General features: G+C 40.6%; 1 protein-coding gene across 2 annotated transcripts in view; it reads right to left on the bottom strand.

Annotated features, from left to right (window-relative positions):
• The window catches only part of TNRC6B (trinucleotide repeat containing 6B), a 151,014-nt gene that overhangs the window by 61,225 nt on the left and 64,185 nt on the right, over positions 1-25,604 (bottom strand). For both annotated transcript variants that reach the window (XM_021707014.1, XM_021707015.1), the window contains exons 2-3: positions 15,083-15,170; positions 10,055-10,076 (exon numbers count right to left, since the gene is read on the bottom strand). In XM_021707014.1, the coding sequence (XP_021562689.1) occupies positions 10,055-10,076; positions 15,083-15,170 (110 nt within the window). The remainder of the gene's footprint in view (positions 1-10,054; positions 10,077-15,082; positions 15,171-25,604) is intronic.

Raw genomic sequence — 25,604 nt, 5'->3', positions numbered from 1 at the left:
ACTTGTGCTCCTGGAACATGCTCTCCATCTCACTCCATCACTGAATATACCAGATTATGTTCAAAATCTCCATCTATAGGTCCTTCTCCCTCAGGGAGACTGTGACTCCCTCAGGAAAGGGACCCATCTTTCTTTTTTTTTCTTTTTCCCCTTAGGGCACAGTACAGAGCTAGACCCCCTACAGGAAACTTTAGGTCTGGAGAATTACAAAAATTTGATTTGGTTTGATTTCTCCAGACACCTGGACTCAAAGACTTGCCCAGGTCTCTGTGTAGTTATTAGAAATATCATAAATCTTTTTGCTTTTGCTAAAATTTTTTCCCTTAACTCTTAAAATAAAAATTTCAAAATGTAGAGGCTTTTTCTATTTACTAAATAGTTATTTACCATAACTTTTGTATATTATTTATTTTTTAGAGATAGGATCTTTCTCTGCCACCTAGGCTAGACTGCAATGGCATGATTAAGGCTCACTGCAGTCTCGACCTCCTGGGATCAGGCAACCCTTCCACCTCAGTCTCCTAGGTAGCTGGGACTACAGGCAAGAACTACCACACCAAGCTAGTTTTTTAAATTTCTTGTATAGATGAGGTTTCCCTAAGTTGCCTAGGCTGAGCTCAAGCAATCTTCCCGCCCTGACCTCCCAAAGTCCTAGGATTATTGGTGTGAGCCACTGCTCCCAGCTTGGCCTAATTTTTGAAATGGCAAATGAACAGCATGGAACTGTGCAGGGCAAGTATGAAGCTACATTTTGCCAGACCCTTGGCTCTCCCCTTAGCCCTATAGAAAGAAGGTCCTCTTAGATCTATACTTCCTTTACTTCATGCTACCAAAGGATCACTACCATTTTCGTAAAAATTAACCTGGTAAATAGAGGCTAGAAGTGTATTACAGAAATAATCATCAGGCCTGATAATTAAGATAATTTGGAGGTCCAAATCCTTGCTGCCCAGAGTAACATCAGGGCCAACTCTGGTGGTAGTACTGCTATGACTACTAGAAGTGGCTCCTTTATAAGGAGCTACATCATTGGAAATCAAGGGATCCAATCTATATCACCACTGGACACAAGTGGGGTAATATGAATGACAGGTGAAAAGAGCAGGTGCCTGAAGCAACTTTTGGACAATCACTATATCTAACCGTAGCCAGTCACAAGATAGTACTGGGTCTCCCAGTAAGAAAGAGAGGTCAGGGGATCCAAAAACCTGATGAGAAGAATAAATGTGTGACTTAAGAAGATAAATGAGTCATTATTTAATATGAATGACCTATAACAGCAGATGAATAAATAACTGGTAAATGAATAAAGATTATTTAATTATTCATTTTCTATTTGTTTCTGCAGGATTCCAATTCCCTTTTTTCTTATTATGAGAATAAACAAAAAACTAGCAAAGCCTAGGAGATTTTTCCCAACTGGTATTTTAGGATGGAAAAAAGGAATGCTTCTATGACACTGCCCTTCTACAAAAGGACTAGAATCTTCACTATAAGTTAACCAGGTCTGCTACATGCCTTAATGTATTTTCCTTAAAACAAACAAACAAACAAAAAACTGTCCCAATCAAAGAAATATGGTATCACATGCTAAGCAAGACTTCTGACAAAAGCTCCTCAGGCACTTTACCACCCTCATATCAGAGATAGAATGGATCATAAATGATAAAGTCATTATAAAACAGAAACACAGCTCAACCACTTTCCTTCCAATTCAGCGCTCTGTCCCAGGAGACTTGGCATTCAAAACTCCAGTACACATCAGAAAAAGCCTGAGACACCATGTTAGTCATAAGCAAACTATGTTTCAGGACCTGAATGAATTCTTATTCTGTTTTATTTATTTATTTATTTTTGAGTTGGAGTCTCACTCTGTCGCCCAGACTGGAGTGCAGTGGTCGCTTCCGGCCTCTGCAGCCTCAACCTGCTGGGCTCCAGTGATCCTTCCGCCTCAGGCTTCCAAGTAGCCGGAATTACAGGCATGCGCTACCACGCCCGGCTGATTTTTTGATTTATTGTAGAGATGAGGTCTCGCTGCCCAGGTGGGTCTCGAACCCGCGGGCTCAGGCAATCCACTTACCTCAGCCTCCCAAAGGCACGGGATTACAGGCTGAGCCACCAAGCCCAGCTCTTATTCTGTTTTTCTAACACAACTTTCTACAAATTTAAGAACATTTAAAACCAATTTATTTTTTTGAGTTGGAGTCTCACTCTATCGCCCAGACTGGAGTGCAGTGACTGCTCCCGGCTACCGCAGCCTCCATCTGCTGGGCTCCGGCGATCCTTCCGCCTCAGCCTTCACAGTAGCCGGAATTACAGGCGAGCGCTACCACGCCCAGCTAATTTTTCAATTTATTGTATAAAGATGAGATCTCGCCTGCCCAGGTGGGTCTCGAACCCGCTGGCTCAGACAATCCACTCACCTCAGCCTCCCAAAGGCGCGGGATTACAGGCTGAGCCACCGAGCCCGGCTAAAACCAATTTAAAAGCCAATCAGAATTCTAGGCACTAAGTAGAGAAGTACAGCTACTAGGCAGGAAATCTGATTCAGAATCAGTGTGGTTCTCTTCTCTTGCTTCCAGAATGTTAGATGATAACAGAAGAGAGAGAGAAACTATCATTAAGTCTGAATACATTATTTCTCAGGCCCTCTCTTCCCCGACTCTTAAAGACTCGTAGGTTGTAGTGCAAATATTTCCAAAGACAAGCTGCTCAAAATTAGGGCACAATTTTTTATTTTCCAGAGAAAAGCTCTGTGAGTTACACATGATCTCTGTTCTCAAAGGGAAATAAAAATATTGGTTATTCTATTTTCTAATTTTCAATCATTTATTTCTAAAAACCATTTATGCATTCTAATGCTGAATCTTTTCCCCTCCCCTTTATCTTGTGCTATTCTTATATCTCACAGTTTGAACTGCTAATTGCCCTATTTCCAAAAAACATCAATGAGATGTGACTTTTGCAGATAAAGTATTCTTTAAGAAACTTCTGAAACACATAGGTTTCTGAACCCAACAACTGCACAGGATCAATACAAACTATTATTTCCTCTAATTATTTCAATGGTAGCAAACAAACAAAAAACCTAGACATGTTTTTAAAGCAGTAGTGAAAATATAAACAGCCCTAGACAATATATTATTTTAGGATGAAAAATTTAAATCTGATGACACACAGTGAGTAGCCAATGTATACTGAACATGTTTCAGTAAACTCTAAGCACCATCTCTATTTCTTTCTTTTCTTTTCCTTTTTTTTAAGACTCAGTTTAAATCTGTCACCCAGTCTGGAGTACATGGTTTGACCATGGCTCACTGCAGTCTCAACCTACTGGGTTCAAGCGATCTTCCTGCCTCGGCCTCTCAAGTAGCTGGGACTATAGGAATGTACCACCATGCCCAGCCAATTTCTCTGTTTTTTGTAGAGATGGGGTTTGCTTTGCTGCCCAGGCTGGCCTCAGGTGATCCTCACACCTCAGACTCCCAAAGTGCTGGGATTACAGGCATGTCCCACTGCACCTGCCTTGCCTCCATTTCTTTACATTCACTCTTCAACCCAATGTACTTTGGCTTTTGCCCTGAACACTACCCTGGAAGCCTCTCTCCTCACGAAGACACTAGTGATCTTCTTTGCTACTCTAATGGACGCTTGTTGGACCTTTTCTTCTTCGACTTTTCTGTAGCTTCTGACACAACTGGTCATTCCCTCCTTCCCTTCTATTTTTGTGAGATCTGCTCCAGTTAGCTCTTCAGCTCTTCCCTTCTCTCTGCCTTTGTGGGTTTCTCATACTCCTGACCATGGGTCAGCCAACTTTTTCTGTAAAGGGCCAGATAGTAAATAATATTTTAGGCTTTCCTGACCATAGGGTCTTCATCACAACAACTCAGCTCTGAACTTGTAGGGCAAAAGTAGCCACAGACAATGTATAAACAAACAAGTGTGGATGTGTTCCAATAAAACTTTATTTATGGACAGTGAAATGTGAATTTCATATCATTTTCACATCATGGAATAGTTTTTCTTTTTTTCCTTAATAATTTTTAAAAATGCAGAAAACATTCTTAGCTCATGGGCAGTACAAAAACATGCAGTGAGGCAGACTTGGCCCATGGCCATAATGGCAATCTCTGCTTTTCGCTGTTTCCATTAATCCTAACTGCAGAGTGGCAGCTAGATTTGGCCATGAGTTGTGGTTTAAAAAAAAAAAAATCAGTTGTGTGTGGTGGCTCAAGCCTGTAGTTCCAGCTACTTGAAATGCTGAGGTGGAAGGATTGCCTGAGGCCAGTGAATCGACGCTGGGGTGGCTGTGAGCAAGCCACTGCACTCCAGCCTGGGCAACGAAGTGAGACTCCAACTCAATAAGAAAAAAAAAATCAGTATGATGGCAGGGCCTGAACCCTTCCCACATTTAAATTACTTGAGTACAAACTCTTCCATGCTCAGGTTCTAACTACCACTTCTATGTAGATGTTTTTCCAATCACAATCTCTAATTCAGATCTTTCATCCTTTCCTTTTCCCTCAAACTTGTTCCTTATGCCCTACTCCAATTTCTCCTTCCTTAAAGAAAGAAGACATCACCCAACTAGCTGCTCAAGCCAGAAACCTGGCTGGCACCTGAAACTTTCTCAGTGCTCCCCCATCCACACACCATTATCCAATCAACGTTAAGTTAAACACTAAAAGCATCTCTCCACTTCACTCCCTCCCCTCTACCACCAGTGGGTCTAACCGGGTCCAGGTCTGCATTACTATTTTCATTCCCACTTATCTGAGTCATGTCTTCCAATACCTCACATTCATTCACTCTCTTAGAGGCAGCTGGTTCCATCTCTGTACAAGTGGTTCCCAACCACAGTGTTAGGACACACAACTGTTTCTACAATGTTTGAGGGGTACGGCAAGTAGTTTAGTTTACCAATTATTTAATGGAGGGCAGGACCGCCAATACTAATTAATAACTTAAATAAGTATAGATTCAAGGTTACCCTGTATTCACTGTACCTCTGCCTTATGGAATACCCTCAAAAGAAAGTTATGCCAATCAATGTACTGCGTTGGCCCAGAGCCACAGGTATGCTGATGGGGAAAAGGTGCTGCCCTCAGCTGTGTCCCACCCGGGGAAAGGGGCAAGGTTATGAATTACTGCTTTGAAAAAAAAAAAAAAGAATTACTGCTTTGAAAAACATCTAAACATTTTAACTTATACTGAGCTGGCAGCTTTTTCCTGTTGCTTTGACTCATCATTGCTACACTGCAGGTCAGAATAAGTTTCTCTGCACAAAACATATGACAGACAATTACTAAGGAACTATTAAGGGCCAGGCACTACAGACCTTCAGATTTTTAAAGACAGTTACCTGAAGTTCCCCAAGGTAAGAAGACTGAGAGCTAAACAATTTTAGGTGTTTCAACCTTCCTAAGATGACAGATTTCTTGACCAATCTAGCCAAAACTCCACATGGTCCATGGATGCTGATCTCTGTTCCTTTCCACAGTGTGGTGCCCATTACACGAACCGGAAATCCCTTTTTGGATACTACATCTCTATTGGTCATTTTAGTTTTTATAAATCAGTCATTTCATGCTGACAACTCTCATTAAGCCAACCATCATCCTAACATCTTTTTAACAAGGTTAGATTGCTATGTCCAAATTCCTCCACTACATAATCTACACAATTGGGCCTTTTAATACTAAGCTTATCCTTCATCCCTACTAAATTTCATCCTGTTAAATCTGACCTAATATACCAAACCCTCAAACTCTTTTGATTCTAATTCTAATATCCAACCAAGGAAGATATCAGCTTCTACCACAGGTGCTCTTTATTACTTGGTACCTAGGTAGCAAGTCGGGTTTAGCCTTTCATATAGCCTCCACTTAAAATCCTATCCTATTCTTCACTTTTTAAAAAAAATAATGGAAGATACAGGAAGAATATATAATGAATCTACTTTTTTGCTGAAATATGGCAAAATCCTACATCAGTATAACCAGACACTCAGCACCAACAGTCTTTTTTTTTCTTACAGTGTCTATTGGGGAAAGGGGGTAGATTCAGAGTTAAGAAGAGACTGCCTGAGGAAGAAATCATGTCTGGGAAGAGGAATAGGACCCAGACATGTCTTATTTATTTATTTTGAGTCAGTGTCTGTTACCCAGGCTGGAGTGCACTGGCACAATCATGGCTCACTGAAGCCTCGACCTCCTGGGCTCAGGCGATCCTTTCTCCCCAGCCCCGCGAATAGCTGGGATTACAGGTGTGTGCCACCATACCTGGCTAATTTTTTGTATTTTTTTTAATATACTGTAGAGATGAGGTCTTGTTCTGTTGCCTAGGCTGGTCTTGAACTCCGGGTTCAAGTGATCCTCCTGCCTCAGTCACCTAAAACTGCTGGGATTATAGGAGTGAGCCACTATGCCTGGTCATTTTACCTTTTTTTTTTCCCTTCTTAACATCACACACACACACACACACACACACACACACACACACACACACACATTTTTTGAGTCGAAGTCTCTGTCACCTAGGCTGGATAGCAGTGGCATGCTGGCTCAGGTGATTCTTCCACCTCAGCCTTCCAAGTAGCTGGGACCACAGGCATGCGCCACCACACCCAGCTAATTTTTAATTTATTGTAGAGACGAGGTTTTGCCATGATGCTCAGGCTGGTCTTGAACCCCTGAGCTCAGGCAATTCTGTCATCTCAGACTCCCAAAATGCTGGGATTACAGGTGTGAGCTAGTGTGCTGGGCCTCATTTTATATTTTTTTTATTAGAGGAGTGAGGTGGTAAGACAGTAGGAAGACTATGAAGCTTTATTCCATTTTATGGTAGACATGAGAAAGACTCCAGTTGGGGGAAAAAAAATTCTAGTTAGTAGAAAGGACAGTTTGATTTTTAAGACTGGCAGAGGAAATAATAATATGTTTGAGAACTGATGTTATCAATAATATGTTTGAGAACTGATGTGGTATTTTTTGGTTAGAATCTGCCTAACAGATTTTCAGTTTTCCAGCAGAAACACTACTTATCATACAAAGCAACTTGGTTCTATAGCACAACTAACACAAGGCTTCCTGAGCACTAGACTTATGAACAGGCCAAGGATCCCAACCACTGTGCTCCAGCAACCACAGAGTCTGGTTTGTCCAGGAAAACACCAATTTTCTCATCGTTGTCCTCATAAATCAACAAAAAGTTCTTCAAATATAAATACTTAAGTGCCCCAATCCTTTCCTAGACAGATTTTGGTTTATAAAATATGGACATTATACCAGTATTTCTAAGGCAAAGTAACATACATATATATATTTTCCCCACTTGGAGTCTCACTCTGTCGCCCAGGCTGGAGTGCAGTGGCACGCTCATGGTCACTGCAGCCTCGACCTGCTGGGCTCAGGTGATCCTTCCACCTAAGCCTTCCAAGTAGCTGGAACTACAGGCACGCGCCACAATATTGATTCATTGTAGAGACGAGGTCTCACCAAGTTGCCCAGGCTGGTCTCGAACCCATGGGCTCAGAAAATCCTCTTACCTCGGCCTCCCAAAGTGCTGAGATTATAGGCCTATAACTTATATTTTAAACAAGCAATTTACAAAGATACTTCCAAATAAGGCTGGCAACTGGGGGACTATAAAAGGGGAGAGTATTAGTTCCTCTAACCAAGTAAGAGAATTGTAACTAATTATGATTTCTCTCAGTTTATTTTATAATCACTACAAAGTCCCAGACTATATTCTCCTCTGAAATGTCTTTTGATTAGAAATATATTAATGTCTAGTATCTGAGAATTTGTTTTCCATTACTAAGTTTCCAGAGAAACGAGGACTGTCTTTACTAGTCTTCCATCACTGTGTGACATGCTTAGGCCCAGGAGTCCAATAAAACAAAACAATGAAGAAACCAATCATTACAGGGCCTCCCATCAAGCCTTGACCTCTCCATCACCCTCCATCATGGTCCTCTAAGTTATCACAGTCACATCTGATTACCTTCATCCAGAAGCATGATTCTCAACTGGGGATATGTACTGGGGTCACCTGCAGAGCTTTTCAAGATACATCTGGTAGGGCCATGGCCTGGGACTCAAGATTTGGCAGGAGGCTTGGGTTTATATGCAAATAATTCTCATGCACATAAAACATATTTAGATGGGCAAGGAGAGGAGCTATCTCAAGAAATTAAGTCTCTTTTTGTTTTCGTCAGAGTCTCACTCTGTCACCTAGGCTGGAGTACAGTGGTATGTTCATGGTTACCATAGCCTCAACCTAATGGGCTCAGGCAAGCCTTCCACCTCAGCCTTTCAAGTAGCTGGGACTACAGGTGTGTGTGAACATGTCCAGTTAATTTTTTGATTTAGTGTATATATATATATATAATTTTTTGATTTAGTATAGAGACTAGGTGTCTCCATGTTGCCCAAGTTGGTCTCAAATTCCTGAGCTCAGGCCATCCTCTCGCCTAGGCCTTTCAAAGTGCTGGGATTACAGGTATAAGCCACTGTGCCCAGGCTTTTTTTCCTTCTTCTTCTTCTTCTTTTTTTTTTTAAAGTAAGTTTTCATTCTCAAAGGAAACTGACCAAAAGTGTGACTATCACCAGACAAAACTATGTAATCAAAAATAATGGGAGAGAAAGAAGCAAAAAAGACATAGACCATTAGGTTGAAAATGACCTTAGGGACACTTGCTTCTGTTTACAACATCTCACTATTTTGTAAAAGATAAACCCACTCAAAATATTTTTAAGAAGCATATTCCAAACTCTAGTTCAGAAGATAGATGTGACACTCCATTTTCAGATTCAGTGCACATGCCATGGGTCAAGGTGGCTGACAACCCTTTGAAGTTCCCATCTGCAAATTAGGAACTAGTATTTTGTTTTTTGTTACTGTTCATTAAAAAGTTTCAAAAAGTTTAGTTCAAAATCAGGACGTGTGTGTGTGTGTGTGTGTGTGTGTGTGTGCGTGTGTGTGCGCGCGCGCGCGCGCGCATGTCCAGGTCTCACTTTGTCACCCAGGCTGGGATGCAGTGCCATGATCACAGCTCACTGCAGCCTTGATCTCCTGGGTTCAGGTGATCCTCCCACCTATGCCTACTATGTAGCTGAGACTGCAGGTGTGTGCCACCATACCCAGCTAGCTTTTTAATTTTTTGTAGACAGAAGGTCTCACTATATGTTGCCTAAGCTGGTCTTGAACTTCCAGGCTCAAGCAATTCTCCCACTTTGGTCTTCCAAAGTGCTGGGATTATAAGTGTGAGCCACTGTGCCTGGTCCCATGTACTTTTAAAACTCTTTTGTCACCTAAAAAATTTAAGGTCAATTAGACATACTAATTAAAGTACGAAGGGGACCAAAAAAAAAAAAAATCCCTGGAATTTATTTTTTTAAAATTGTGTACTTATTCTTACATGTTTAAACTTCAGTCAATCACCTTCAAAATACTGTCTGTTTTATTCAATATACCTAATCCTGATGCTTTTTCCACAGCTCAAAAGTTTTTGAACTTGTCAATTTTGGTGCCTTTTAGTGCTTCTGCTGTTTTTTGTTTCACCTATTCCACATCGGCAAAATATTTCCTTTTCATGACCTTTTTCATCAGAGAAACAAAAAAAAGTCACTTGAGGTGAGACAGGATGGATAGGGAGGATGGGGCACGGGGATCAAAAACTGCTCAACACTCAGTATGGTGTGGGCAGGTGTACTCTCGTAAATCACCTGTCATGAAATGGGCAAATGCACTGAAAGACTCTAAAAAAATTCACTAAATCCAAATGCAGCCTCTCACAACACTAGCTGGTACACTGATGCCAATGGGTTCCTAGCAGGGAAAGTAAGGGGCCCATCCTCCAAAATAATTCCAGTTTTTTGGGGGTTCCTCTAGTATTTTCAATTTGTCATCATTGCTCTTCAGTGACTGCAAACAACCCATCTTAATTACTCTACATCTACTCTCTTTTCAAGTGAATTGGAGGCTGAGTCAGGAACAGTGTAAAATCGAGACACAAAAGGTTCTAATAACAACAACAACAAAAAAACCTTACCTTTGGTTTTTTGTTCCGTGACCTGCAAAATAAACAGACATAAATAAATGAGATTTGATTTCTACTTCAGTACTGTATTATAAGACCACTTTAATAGTGGTAACTCAAGGAATTCAAGTTCTCATATCCACAGGCATAGTTGAAATCCAGAAAAAGAAGCTGGGAGTCAGTTTAGACAGCCTTCTAAAGACTATAGCCATGTGTCCAGCTTTAATTTATATGACTACTATTAGAAAGAATACTAAAAAAAATTTTTTTAAAGCATTCCACTCATTATCTGATGAGGTTCCTATACTGGGAATGCTATTTGCCATTTTGATTGCCATGGCTAGAGAAAATCAAATAGACGTGACCCAGAAACTAAATTAGCCATAGAGACAAACAGATTTCTCTATGAATATAGACTCAAACACTTGATCCCAAATCTAAAAAGCAAAACCTTTGGGACCCCACCATCAGAAGCATCAAAGGTTATGGTAGGAAAGCAGGATTCAAAACCAAGCCTTGTCACTTCCTGGCTGTGTGATCTCAGTTTTTTATTATCTGTAGAATGGAGATAATAATAGTATATCCCTGCAAAATGTTGCTATAAGGATTCAATCAGATATTCTATACCAATGCTCAATGAATGCTTGCTGTTACTATAAAAGTTTATATAAAATAGCATAAAATACAGCATTAAGATGGAAATATGTAAATTCTGAACAAATCAAGAGTGCTTTGTTAAAAGTATACCCTTATTTATCAACTAACACATTTACAGAAGTGATCAAACTAAAAGGTTGGACAGGTTGAATACAGTAATGGGCCTTTTTTTTGGGTCATGTTCTCACTCTGTTGCCCAGGCTGGAATGCAGTGGCACGATCATGGCTCATCACAGCCTTGACCTCCTGGCGTCAGGCAATCCTTCCACCTCAGCCTCCCGAGTAACTGGACTACAGGTGCATGCCACCACATCCAGCTAATTTTTTGGAGACACAAGGTCTTACTATATTGCCTAGGCTGGTCTCGAACTCCTGAGCTCAAGCAGTTCTCCTGTCTCAGCCTCCCAAAGTACTGGGATTACAGGCTTGAGCCACTGTGCTCAGTTCAGTAATGGATTTTAAAGAGTTTAGAAATGATGATTAGGAGCCACAAGGAAAGCTGCTTTTAATATTGTTAAGAGTGAAAGATAAAGCTCATGCCTAATTATACATGTCCTGTAATATAAAAACAAAACCACATTGGTCATGCATAAGAAAACATCTAAAAGGAAACATGCCAGAATTCAGATAGTGGTTACATTACATTACTGAGATATGAGTGACTCTGACCCACTTTTCCCAATTGTCAATCTTCTAAAGCATTTTTACACTGGTCATCTAACTTTTGGAACAAAAATGTCTATATATAAAAAAAGAGACCTGATTATTTCTGGCCGGTAATCATTCGGGGTTATGGCTATGGAGAGTCACAAAAACATGGTCATCTTTGGAGGGGCTGTCCTGTAGCAAACTAGCCCACTTCACAATGGATGCCAGTACACCACTATTGAGTTAAACAATCTACTTGCAGGACCTCCTGGAGTGCCTCTTACATTCTTGTGTTAAAGAACAAGCTAATTCTATTGTAGTGAACTTGTGGAACACAGTGTCTTAAAGATGAATGTTTCCCAGTACTAATTGTTACAGGGTTCAATTCCACCGAAAATACCCTGGTATAATTTTTCTATAACCCTACTTATCCAGGAATGAATGAATGGCATCCACATACCAATTCCCTAAGGCAATTTGGGTTTTACTGCATTGTAAATATTTCTTAGAATACCATTTTGAAGATCAGTTATACAGGAAGTCGGTGCCTTCCTGCTGTAAGCAACAAACCCAAATAATGTCAAATACGTCGTATAATGTGGGTTCTGTTGAAAGAGCTGTCCCCAGATGGTGAAAAGCTGGATGATCAAAGCATGTGTTCTGCCAACACTAAACAATACTCCTTTAGCAGCATCAGCCTAATGAATGTGAATAGAATCCTTCTTTGACACCTCTCTCATGAATGGAAATCTAACACAGTTTTACTCAGTGATGGCTCTAGAAAGAGCAAACTGCCACAACCACTGAACACAGTGGAAAATGCTTATGTGTAATTTCTGTGTGGAAGTAATTTAATTTCAGCTTTAAATAAAAGTCAATTCTTCAAGAAAATTACGTGGCCATCATTCATTCTTGACCATTCACTTATTAAATAAACAATTTTTGAGTGACTATTCTGTACCCGGCACTGCTCTGGTTACTGGAAATATTAAAATGAGAAACTTACGGTCTAATGGTGAAGACAGACACAAAGAGGTGGGTATAAAGCACTGGGGTAAGCAGCATGAAAGATGTGGAAGCACTTAGAAGAGGCATGATGAATGTTTACTGACTGAATGAATGAACGACTGACCACATAATAGAACCTCTGGCATGTTCTCTACAATTCTTTGCTCCATAGCACATTTTATGCCTCCTAGTTGAGGCGCTGTTTCTACAATAAGGTTGGAAACCACTAAGACAATCACATGGTAAGCTTTGTGTTCTCTTCTTAAAACTGCTAAATCAGAATTTAATTCTGAAATTATGCAATGGTTCAGTATAATAAAACAATATCAAAGGCCACACGTCAGTCTAGGTCAGCCTAGATTCTGTGTCAAGCTGATCTAGAACATTCTTGAGCAAAAATGATTCAATTTTCACTGTCAATAATTAACCACTTCAAAATTTTATGTATGGTGATTATTCTCTTTGCCATCAGTTTTTAATGCTGATACACAGGGGACACTATCCAGCTGCATAAACTATATCCTCTGCATAAATAATCCCAATTCACTCTCAAATACATCCATACCACCTTATTTTTAAATAATTTTACTTAGTGGAATCCACAATGAAAGTTTACATAAGTGTATTTTATTAAAAACCTAGATATTAATATTTTTAGTTTAAGAAAACACTGTTATCTATGTTAAGAATGAAAAAAGTAGGCTGGACACGGTGGCTCATGCCTGTAATCCTCCACTTTGGGAGGTGGAGGCAAGAGGATTGCCTGAGCCCAGGGGTTGGGACCAGCCTGGACAACTTGGCAAGACCTCGTCTCTACAATAAATCAAAAAATTAGCTGGGTGTACTGGCTTGTGTCTATAGTTCCAGCTACTCGAAGGCTGAGGCAGAAGGATAGCCCAAGCCCGGCAGGTTGAGGCTGTGGTGGCCGTGAGCGTTTCATTGCACTCTAGCCTGGGCAATAGAATGAGACTCCAACTCGAAAAAAAAAAAAAAAGTACATTGTCTAAAACAATCTCTCTACTTGGCATCCATCCTCTTGTTAATAGCCTTTGTTTAAGCTCCCCTGGTGTCCAGCTATTGACCATGCATCCATTCCTACAGATGGCAAAATCCAATTTTTGTACAAATTTAGTAGATGAAATATGCGGTACCCTGAAGGAAAGAAAGCTTTCACTGAGGTTTAGTCTCACACCACTATAGCTGGGGAGGGTCAGAGTTGCAGGGTACAGGGACAACAGCCCAGAAGCCACAGGGGTAATGCCACTAACACTCACAGTTGGTGAACCTGCATATCATAACCTCAGTGACAGAGACTGTGGCTGTGCACCCAAAAGGAAGTAAAAAAAAAAAAAAGCCCTGGGTTGTCAACTGACTTCTTTATTCAGACTCTTCACTCTAGAATTTTAGACAATTATAACAAACTTAGATGAGAGGCAACACATTAGAAGCACACGCCCTGATAGCAGGAAGATGTGATGGGAAACACATCACTATTAATAGAAACAAACACAATTAAAAGCAGACAATTCTTGGAGCACAGCAATGCATGCTCCTCTTAATTAAGTCATGAGGAAAAGACAAAATTATATTTCACATTTAAAACGGCAGAATCATATGCAATCCAATTCAGGATCACATGCAATTCAATTAAGAATTTCTCTTATGGGGGTACTCATAAACAATCTATTTCAGTAATTCAAAAATGGAATTATGGGAAATGCTATATCCAATACTGCTAGGAAAACTTGCAAAGCCCCCTATCTATACCTTACATTGGCATGTGTTTGACTGCCTTGGCTGTTCTAAATCCAGAGTTCCCTCTGAACTTTGTCACAGTTCCCACATCCCTAAACTTAGCTTCAATAACGAGCACCACAGCAAGGACCCTCCAAACCTGTTCCACAGTGAGGCCCTGCTTTCTGAAGTGTGCTAAGGACTGGCAGCAAATCACTCTGTCTCCAAAAAGGGCACCAAAGTAACTCTTCTAAGTCAGAGCCCAAGTCAGGAGAAGCAAACAGAATAGTGAGGTGGGGAAATAAGAAATATCAGGGAATGGTCAGGCAGAGGGGCATGCTTCACAAGCAAAGGGGACACAGGGCAGGTGCATTCTAACCACTCTGTGCCTTGGACGTTTCTGCCAGATAAACACTTCAGCTGAGACCTGACAGGCGACAGCTGTCAGCCCTATGTCTTTTTTCTTTTAGCACCCCTCCTTTCTTCCTATGCAATTCCTCAAAGCCATGCAACGCTACAGCCCCCAAAACACTACACAGGCCCACTGGATGATTTCCGAGGGCAGTCTCTGCATGGAGTTCTTCAAAAGCAGACTATCTTGACAACAGCACTGTGGGTGGACCAAAAGAATGTCAGGGCAATCTCCAGCCAGTTTTTGAAAGTTATTCTGTAAATTTGCTTAAGAAAATGGAGATTAAATTATTATACAAATAAGAAAATGCAATAAGAGTTGACAGTCTTAAAATTCTCCTACCTTTCTCAGTATTGTTTACAATAATATATTGTTTTCAAAAACACAGCTGCAGTAGTATTTAACATCTACTTTTTGGTAACAAAGGTAGGCCTTGAACGTTCTCCCACTTCCAAACCTTAAGACTTATATAAACTAATGTCTCAAGTAGAATTATTGAGATATCAGGCATCCAAGCCAAAACAGTTTCTTATTCTGGATGGTTGGTGGATGTAACGACAGAGTTAATTGATTAAACTCACCTTCTGAGTGGCTTCTTTTTTCTTTTTATCCTCTTTCTTCCTTTTCTTGTCTTCCATTAACTGTTCTTCCCTTTCTTGCTCCTTCTCTCTGTTAAAGTAATATCATACCAGAAAGTTATACATCTATATTCACAATCCATTTCTGTAGCAAATTAAATGCTTGTAGAGTGGCAAAACAACATTTCACCTCTGTGACTGAGTAGAACATAGTATTTTTTTTTTTTTTGAGTTGGAGTCTCACTCTGTCGCCCAGACTGGAGTGCAGTGGCCGCTCCCGGCCACTGCAGACTCAACCTGCTGAGCTCTGGAGATACTTCCGCCTCAGCCTTCCAAGTAGTTGGAACTACAGGCGCGCGCTACCACGACCGGCTCATTTTTTGATTTATTGTAGAAATGAGGTCTCGCCAAGTTGCCCGGGTGGGTCTCGAACCCGCGGGCTCCGGCAATTCACTCACCTCAGCCTCCCAAGGTGCGGGATTACAGGCTGAGCCACAAAGCCCGGCTAAGAACATAGTATTATCATTTAAGCCAACAGATGCAGAGAACTAACTACATTTAATTATTTCTACATCTTGGTTTGTCACCCCTTTTGCAAAACATGACATTAAGCTTAATTTCAAAGAAGTCTGTTAAAGCGAGTTTTTATAATATCTACCCAAAAGAATACACACACACCCACATACACACAGGATTGATATATTTCCACTGAACCTGATCTGAATATGACAATATCCAGCTGGTTTCTGACAATATTCCTCACAAATAATGCAGAATATATTAACTCAATTATGGTACATATGTATTTATTAAAATTTAGGTGTTTTCTCATGATATCATCAGAATGGTGAACATAAAATTCTATGTTTTATATCTACATTTAATATATGTTTTATACTGGGCTCGGTGGTTCAGCCTGTAATTCCAGCACTTTGGGAGGCTGAGGCAAGTGGATTGTCTAAGCCTGAGGGTTCGAGACCAGCCCAGGCAACTTGGCAAGATCTTGTCTCTACAATAAATAAAAAATAAGCCGGGTGCAGTAGCACGCTCCTGTAGTTCCAGCTACTTGGAAGGCTGAGGTGGAAGGATCACTGGAGCCCAGCAGGTCAAGGTGGCTTGACATGAGTGTGACACTGTACTCCAGCCTGGGGTACAGAGTGAGACTTCAACTCAAAAAAAAAAAAAAAAAAAGAAGTATATGTCTTACATATTTTCTATTTGTATTTTTAAGACAGGTACTGAGTGTCTGGTAAATCAATGTTATACCCTACTGGGCGGTTCACAATTATATCCTCCTGTACCCATGAATTAAGATGGTCAAGTTTTGCTCTATTCAACTAGAATCAAAACAATATACAATAGTAACCATTCCAGTTGAAGAAATGTGCTGAATTTTTAAAGAAATTAATATAATATGTATACTGCACACTTGAAAAGTAACTTTGAAACATAGCATTTATTCTAATGCTGCCAACTTTCACTCTATTTATCAACTGGAAAAAACCATATAAGCAACCAACTGGTGTAACTTCAAAGCTCTATATGGGAAACCCCAGACTCAATGCTTACTGAATTTCAGAGCTAGAAGGAGAGTTAGAGATCTAGTTCCCATGACCCCAGAGTACTGAACAGATACTGCCTGCAGTACTTATGATTCAAGGTATGGAATCATAACATAACAAATCCATGATTTCACAGATATCACCTAGAATAAGGCCAAGTTAAAAGTGAGTCAAGGTCGGGCTTGGTGGCTCAGCCTGTAATCCTGCACTTTGGGAGGCCGAGGTGAGTGGACTGCCTGAGCCCAAGGGTTTGAGACCCGCCTGGGCAACTTGGCGAGACCTCATCTTTACAATAAATCAAAAATTAGCTGGGCGTGGTAGCGCGCACCTGTAGTTCCAGCTACTTGGAAGGTTGAGGCGGAAGAATCGCCGGAGCCCAGCAGGTCGAGGCTGCGGTGACCGGGAACGGCCACTGCACTCTAGTCTGGGCGACAGAGTGAGACTCCAACTCAAAAAAAAAAAAAAAAAAAGTGAGTCAAATTAAAGAAAAATTTTAAGTAAATCACTGGTTTGCAAACAAGGCAAAAGTCACAAAAATCGTTCCTGAAGGACTCAGGATTGTTTCTGAAGAGAAGTGAGGATCTAGTTTAACGCACTCAAACTATGCAGAAGGAATAAAGAACCAAAATTGAGTTCAGCACTTATGAATAAGTAATTAATCTTTTATTTGTAGAAAACAAGAATTTTTTAAAAATTGTCCTTACATATTATCAGCGACTTTATTCACAAATATTTTCCTTTCTCCTTCTGAACCCTTGAGCATAGATATACAAAAATCTAATATGCAAAATTCACACAATCAAGGACAAGATTTTACTGAAATTTCCTTAAATCTAATGCTGGGTTTCTTTGGAGTCAGATTATGTGTGCTTTGGTCTAGGTGTGAAACTCTCAGAGAAAATCCACTTGCAGCAGTGTACTACTTTAAGTAAATGGATTTACGATAACTGGTAAGATGAATGCGGACCATCTCAGGTAGGCTGGCCACAGATCCTGTTATATTTGGCTCTAAAAGCTTCTTGCTTGTTCTGGCTGTGAGCGGAAAAGAGAGGATAGGGATTCTCGTGTCTAAATTGCTGTAACTTGGCTTCCACATTTTACAGTGAAACTGACTACAGAAAAGGAGCAACCACAGCCTGACATTTTGTTTAACCCTTTGCCCTGAGGAGACATTGTAAATCCAGCAAACCACTGGATGTCCCCTCATTCAGAGGACATAAAGAGATTGCTGGTGATTATACAAGACAAACATGCCAGGGCAAATTTTCAAAAAGTGTATGTTTCCTTAAAGTTTTCCATTCAAAAACAACAAAAAACCTATGTCCCATTAGAAATCTGTCAAGCTTCTAATGGAGCAGTTGAGAAGTGTTTTTCAGGAATCACAAGTGTGTCCTTCAACACTGTTTTTGAACAACTGACTGGACAATAAATTACATTCATATTATTAATGTGGGAGTTAGAAAACGAGATTGCACTGAATGCTCAAATAGAAAAACACCAGGTGAAAGATGTCAAACAAATTACTATTGCATAACACTTATCAATGAACCTGCAATGCACATCAGTGACTGTTTCACATGTTAGAAAAATATAAGATATAAAATGTTGATTTGTCATAAATAAGTTTCTCAATGTCCAAAATTCCATTATAAGCCAAGTATTGTTACAATAAAATAAATGGTTCCAAAGCTATTTAATATGAAATGATTCGCTTTTCATAAGTTTGTAAAAAAGTACAGTGGAATTGCTGGTAGGCGATCCGTGAGAAGCCTCTGAGTGCAAAGGACTAAATATACCATGCTTTTTAAAAAAGGCATTAAAAAAAGACATTGCTATTTTTTCTAAATTTAAATTTATTCTAAAAGTTTATTTTTAAAATACAATGTAAAAAAAACCAGCACATTTTAGTGAGACATTCTTAAAAAACAACTAACCTTTTGAAATATTTTCCCTATAAACAGGTAATTCAGGGAAAGAACTGGAAAACTCATATTTACTAGAAGAGAATTTTTTCTAAAACAAATATTTTCCAAAGCTTTCCAGGAGACAGGCCGCGCTTTCATGCTTTTTTTTTTTTTTAAACCAAGCATCTTGGTGGAATTTAGCCTTCTCTTTAAATTTCACTTCCTTAGGAAGAATTTACTTGCCAAACCTGGCTTAAAAACCTGCCATTTACTTAATAATGAATCAAATAGTGTGGAATTCACCATTATCTAATTCAATTGTGCTAACTAGGCTGCACATTAGCATCATTTGGAATTTTTAAAATTCCTATGCTGAGCAAGAGCCCAAGCAGAGAGAGGAAAGCATCCATGATAATGGTGATATGAGATGGGCGACGAACAGGGGAACTGATGGATTATTTTAGTAAATTAAGGATAATGACAGCAGGTTTCCCACTGCTGAAAAAAAGGAGTTATGGTTGGGCTCGGTGGCTCAGCCTGTAATCCAGCACATTGGGAGGCCGAGGCAAGTGGATTGCCTGAGACCAGCCCAGGAAACTTGGTGAGACCTCTTGGCGAGACAAAATACAATAAAAAACAAAAATTAGCTGGGCCTGGTAGTGCGTTCCTGTAGTTCCGCCTACTTGGAATGCTGAGGCGGAAGGATTACTGGCACCAGCAGGTTGACGCTGGGGTGGCCATGAGTGTGCCACTGCACTCTAGCCTGGGCGACAGAGTGAGACGCCAACTCAATTAAAAAAAAAAGAAGAAAAAAGGAGTTACAAAGATGGAATAGGGGAAAACGCAAATGAAGCTTGAGGGGTTGCATCTAAATTTGTTTTGGGCATGAATTCATGGTATATAGGATAAACATAATAAATATAGCTGTAACTTTGTATATGTGTATGAGAACATGTTCCTTCATGTACACATACACACAACACACACCCACACACACACTCATACTCCCTACCTAAAGAACAAGCAACATCCAAATAGCAATGAACCCCACTGAGCACCCAGTTTTGTGGCTTCTAAATACCACTCTTCAGTAAACAAACCAGAGTTCTTTGGAAAAAGAGATAATTCTGAGGACAGTGTAAGGAAAGTACAAGATGAACCAGGAATGCATATTTGCCAAGAAGCAAAGGAGTGCTCAAAGAATGATGGGACATTTCAAATGGTCACAGAAGACAGTTTGGAGGAGTGCCTACTGACTAAATGTGGAACAGCATGACTATAAAAATGGTAGTAAGAGATTAGAACGAGAGTGGTGGCTCACACCTGTAATCTCAGCACTCTGAGAGGCAGAGGCAAGAGGACTGCTTGAGCCCAGGAGTTCCAGATCAGCCCAGGCAATATAGTGAGACTTTGTCTCTCCCCCAAATTAAAAATTAGTTGGGTGTGGTGGCACGCACTTATAGACCCAGCAACTTGGGAGGCTGAGGAGGAAGGAATGCACCTGAGCCCAGGAGGTTGAGGCTGCCATGAGCTGTGAGTGTGACACTGCACTCCAGCCTGGGCAATATGGTAAGACCCTGACTCAAAAAAACCCCAAAACAAACAAGATAGTAAGAGATTGTAAGATTATAGGAAAACACAAGTCCAAACAGAGAGAAATAAGTGAGTGAATACATTCAAAGTTACAAGGAATGGAATATTCAGTTTCAAAGCACCTCCTCGTAAAATACCTTAATCAAGTAATCCATGAGAACATAATCAGTAGTAATGGAACAAATTGAAACTATGAGTTGCTTGATAGGGTGCTGTAAGAAAAACAAGTATCACTTCTGTGATATTCCTTTCAAATATGTATAAACTGAATACCAGACAAGTACTCATTGAGAGGCATTCTACAAAATAACTGACCTTCAGTCTTCAAAAGTTTCAAGGTTGTTTTCACAGACAAGAAAAAATTGAGGAACTGTTCCAAATAGGAGACTAAGGAGACTTAACAACCATGACAACACACCTGCCTACACAACGCTGAGTATTCAGTCGTTTTTGGCCCAAATCAGCATGATTCCTGTGCTCTATCCTCTCTGTTCACCTGATCTCACCCTGTGACTTTCTTTTTCCCCCAGATGAAGAAAGTCCTCAAAGGGAAATGTTTTGCCAATGTGCAAGAGGTGAAACAAAAAATGGCAGAAGCACTAAAAGGCAGCAAAATCGATAAGTTCAAAAGCTGTTTTGAGCAGTGGATAAAGCATCTTGATAGGTGTAATGCATCAAACGGAGAGTACTCTGAAGGTGACTGAAGTTTAAACATCTAAGAATAAATATGTAATTTTTAATAAATAAATTCTGTTTTGGGGTTCCCTCCTCATATCAGTGTTATTATTTTTCCTTTGATGGTCATATTGTGGAGTTCTATAAAAAAAAAGTTCTTTTGTTAGAAATATAATGTGGTGTTGCCGAAAGAGCTACAGGTGATAGAGCATTAGGTTAGCAGTTTCTTTTCTTTCTTTTCTTTTTTTTTTGAGTTGGAGTCTCACTCTGTTGCCCAGACTGGAGTGCAGTGGCACGCTCCCGGCCACCGCAGCCTTGACCTGCTGGGCTCTGGCGATCCTTCCGCCTCAGCCTTCCAAGTAGCTGGAACTACAGGTGCAGCCTTCCAGGTAGCTGTAACTACCACGCCCGGATAATTTTTTGATTTATTGTAGAGATGAGGTCTCGCCAAGTTGCCCTGGTGGGTCTCAAACCCGCTGGCTCAGGCAATTCACTCACCTCAGCTTCCCAAAGTGTGGGATTACAGGCTGAGCCACTGAGCCTGGCTGAGCCACTGAGCCTGGCTTAGCAGTTTATTTTCAAATGACTCAGGAAAAAAGTCTTTGGAAAAATCACACAGATTTCGAACTCCGTAAGTTTGAGATTATTTCCAAAATCCAAACAACAAACACCGAGTATAAAACTACTGCTCAGGCAGCAACCCAGATCAATTACATAGAAATCTCTAGAGAGTTTCAGAAGTGCTCCCAAGAGGTTCTAACATATAGCTAAGGTTAAGAACCACTGCTCTAAATTCCTGTGGTTTTTGTTTGGGTTTATTTTTTTAAGAGACAAAGTCTTACTCTGTTGCCCAGGATGGAGTGCAGTGGAGGGATTACAACTCACAGTAATCTCAAACTCCTAGGCTCAAGGGATTCTCCCACCTTGGCCTCCCAAGTAGCTGGGACTACAGACACGTACTAGCACATCTGGCTAATTTTTTTTTTTTTAAGAACCCACGGACTCAGGCAATCCACTCACCTCGGCCTCCCAAAGTGCTGGGATTACAGGCTGAGCCACCGAGCCTGGCCAAATTTACTTTTCTCAATGTTATCACAAAAATTAAAGACGAAAACTACTGTGGTATTCTTTTCTCACCTTAGAGTATTTTCTTTTTTTTTGAGTCCCAGTCTTACTCTGTCTTCCAGACTGGAGTGCAATGGCATGCTCACAGCCACCGAAACCTTGACCTGCTGAGCTCAGGTGATCCTTCAGTTTCAGTCTTCCAAGTAGCTGGAACTACAGGCATGTGCCATTATGCCCAGCTACCTTTTTTTTGTTTTTTGAGTTGGAGTCTCACTCTGTCACTCAGGCTGGGGGCTAGAGTGCAGTGGCACATTCACGGCCACCACAGCCTTGGCCTACTGGGCTCAGGCGAGCCTTCCGCTTCAACTCCAAGTAGCTGGAACTGTAGGCAAATGCCACCAAGCCTGGCTAATTTTTTAATTTATTATAGAGATGAGGTCTCACCAGGTTGCCCAGGCTTGAACCCTGGGCTCAGGCAATTCTCTCCTCCGCCTCCTAAAGTTATGGGAACCCTAGAGATTCTTAAGAGTAGTTTGGCTTTTTACCATTCTAGTCTTATTCTAAATTTGCACTTGCCCAGTACCTCAATGTTTCCAGTGTTGATAAGAGTTAAGTAGAAGTGACCTGAATTTGTCTCTTGCAGAGACAGAATTAAATCCTGAACTCCTAACCCTAACTCTAACCCCAGTCTTCTCCACAGACACATACCACACCCTTCAGTTTTCTGTGCTTACTTGGTAATAGCTCTCACCCACACCAGCAAAACTGGACATCCTATTTAAAAGCTTTTCTTCTACCTCATTGATTCCTTCAGCATTTCAGTACCTACTTGATGCTAGGCACCTGGTTAAGGCCAAGAATTCAGTAGCAAACAAGCTGCCATGCTGTCCACCCTCCTAGAGTTCTCAGCTCAACTTCTTCTTTTTTTTGAGTTGGAGTCTCACTCCACCTCCCAGATCAGAGTACAGTGGCACACTCACAGCCACCCCAGCGTCGACCTGCTGGGCTCCGACGATCCTTCCGCCTCAGCCTTCCAAGTAGCTGAAACTACCATGCTCGGCTAATTTTTAAAAATTTATTGTAGAGATGAGGTCTTGCCAAGTTGCCCGGGCTGGTCTCAAACCCACAGGCTCAGGTAGTCCACTCACCTCAGCCTCCCAAGGTGCTGGGATTACAGGCTGAGCACAGAGACCAGTCAGCTCAACTTCTTAAATAGCTGCATCTTGCCTCACGACCTGGACAGTACGTACAAGGTGGGAATTTGTGCTCTTCTTGCTCTGCTCTCTACCTTTCCCACACTTTGGGGTACTCTGTAGAGAGCCTGCAGTGCCTTTGGTGTTTTTAAAGTGCCAGAACCTTGGACGTTTGAATTCATACTTGCAATAATCCAGGGAGATCAACCTCTTTCCATAAACGAGTCATGCATACCCAGTGGTTCTTGAATTCATGACCCAGAGTCCATCATGACTCAAACACACTGGAGAGGTTGGACAATTCCACATTTGAGGGTAGCAGTCCACCAGTATGTTGACTGGAGTGAAATGATGACAAGAATCTCAACTTAGACATACAGCCAGTGCTCATCTTGACAAGAAAATGGCTCTGGACACCCAGGAGCATCTTCCTTTTCTTTAAGGTCTGGATAACTGATCATAATGGCATCAAAACCTATCCCTGACACTGCGTGACTGATAGGTGTGGCAGTGCCACATAACCAACTCCACACAATTGAGGTAGACAGAACTTAACAGTAACAGAACCACCCAACACATGCACCATGCCAGAAGGCAAATAAATACTGTAAAAGATTAAAAAGACCTTCACAGTAATAAGGAACAAACTATTATTAATAATAACATACCAACAACTTAGATGAATCTCCAGGGAATTATGCTGAATGAGACAAGCCAGTGCCTAAGGTTATGTACTGCAGGTTCCATTTATATAACACTTCTGATAATGAAAAGTGCTTAGGTGCCAGAGGTTGCAAGGTGGATGGGGTAAGGCAGGTGTGGTTATAAAATAGGGTACACTAGTGGTGATGAATTGTTCTGTATTTGATAGTGTTGGTAAATACACAAACCTATACATGACAAAATTATACAGAACTAAACAGATGTAATTAAGTATAACTGGAAAAATCATAATAAGACCAGTAGATTGTATCACTATGGAAATCTTGGTTTCGATATTGTACTATAGTTCTGCAAGAAGTTACCACTGGTGGAAATGGCGTGTGGAATCTGTGTAATTTCTTACAACTGCATGTGAGTCTACAATTATCTCAAAATTTTAATTAAAAAAAAAGAGGGCCGGGCTCAGTGGCTCAGCCTGTAATCCCAGCACTTTGGGAAGCTGAGACGAGTGGGTTGACTGAGCCTGTGGGTTCAAGACCCACCTGGGCAACTTGGCGAGATCTCGTCTCTACAATAAATCAAAAATTAGCTGGGCATGGTAGTGCACTACAGTTCCAGCTACTTGAAAGGCTGAGGTGGAAGGATTGCTGGAGCCCAGCAGGTTGAGGCTGCGGTGGCCAGGAGCATGCCACTGCACTCCAGTCTGGGTGACAGAGTGAGACTACAACTCAAAAAAAAAAAAGAACTTCAAACACTGACCCATCTTTTGGTCACCTGTTTACAATTTTTTCAAGGACTTACTTCTACTTTAAACCATTCTGTTAACAGCTCTTTAGGAAAGTCACACGAGAGTCAAACGGAATTTTAGAAATCGCTTAGTACCAACATTACAGAAATAGATTTCCAAAAATATTCTAGCATCTACACTTCATCCTAACATGTTCAGATTGTTTACAGTTTAACTGATCAAGTGCTCCTTGTCTTAAGTACCTTAGAAATATAATAGATATCCACAAGGGTATTTAAAATACTCCTCTTCCACAAAATTCACAATACAATTCTTTTACTAAGAATTTCAGAGGTGAGCTAGTCACAAAAGGTATTGCTTCACTTTGTGGTGGTATGTCCAGCAGCTCAGTCAACACCAGCTCCAAGCCTCTCTGGTCTACTTCCAAGACTCCTTCACAACTAGACACGGAGATGCGATTTATGCTCTGGCAATAAGGTGCGCTTGTGACTTTAATAGGAACACACACAGTACCCATCTTCTCAGGGAGCATGGCAGGGATGAAATGGTCCTGGAGCCTATACTTGTAATAGCAATTCTGAATGTGCAGGAAAAGAAACCCGTGGAATCCCCAGTTCTGTGGTGTGGTGCTTGCAGGCAATTGGCCCTCAGCCTCTCAAGGATCTGTGAGACAAGTCTCACCATTTAATAAACCCATGCGCCAGGAAGAATGAATCCTGCTATCTACACATTAAAAACTCTCCCCAACACAGATTTAAACAGGATTTTTAAAAATGCACCTAAAACATGTGTCTTGCATAGACATGTATTTCCTTAGAAGACAAAAGGTATTCTTGGCAATTTATAAAACAGCAAGAAAATAACTAGGCACAAAACCATTACCAATCATAACTAATTAAGGACTAATGATACCACATACATATTTGGGTTAAGAAAAATTAACAAAGGAGTGCAATGAAAAGAGTTAAGCAAAGTGCTCAACGTATCCATTTAGAATGTTTTTAATTAAAAACGCACACACAAAAAAGAGAGCATGTTGGAATATATCCATTCAGGCAGAGAAAATTACATAGTATGGTACTCCAAATATCTGTGTTGGATTTGTTCTTAACATTTTTTCAT

This window comes from Carlito syrichta, unplaced genomic scaffold, assembly GCF_000164805.1.
Source record: "Carlito syrichta isolate Samal-C Ts95f unplaced genomic scaffold, Tarsius_syrichta-2.0.1 Scaffold316302, whole genome shotgun sequence".
In the NCBI taxonomy this organism is placed as follows: domain Eukaryota; kingdom Metazoa; phylum Chordata; class Mammalia; order Primates; family Tarsiidae; genus Carlito; species Carlito syrichta.
The sequence above is the reverse complement of the archived record's forward strand: the minus strand, read 5'-3'. Positions and strand labels throughout refer to the sequence as shown.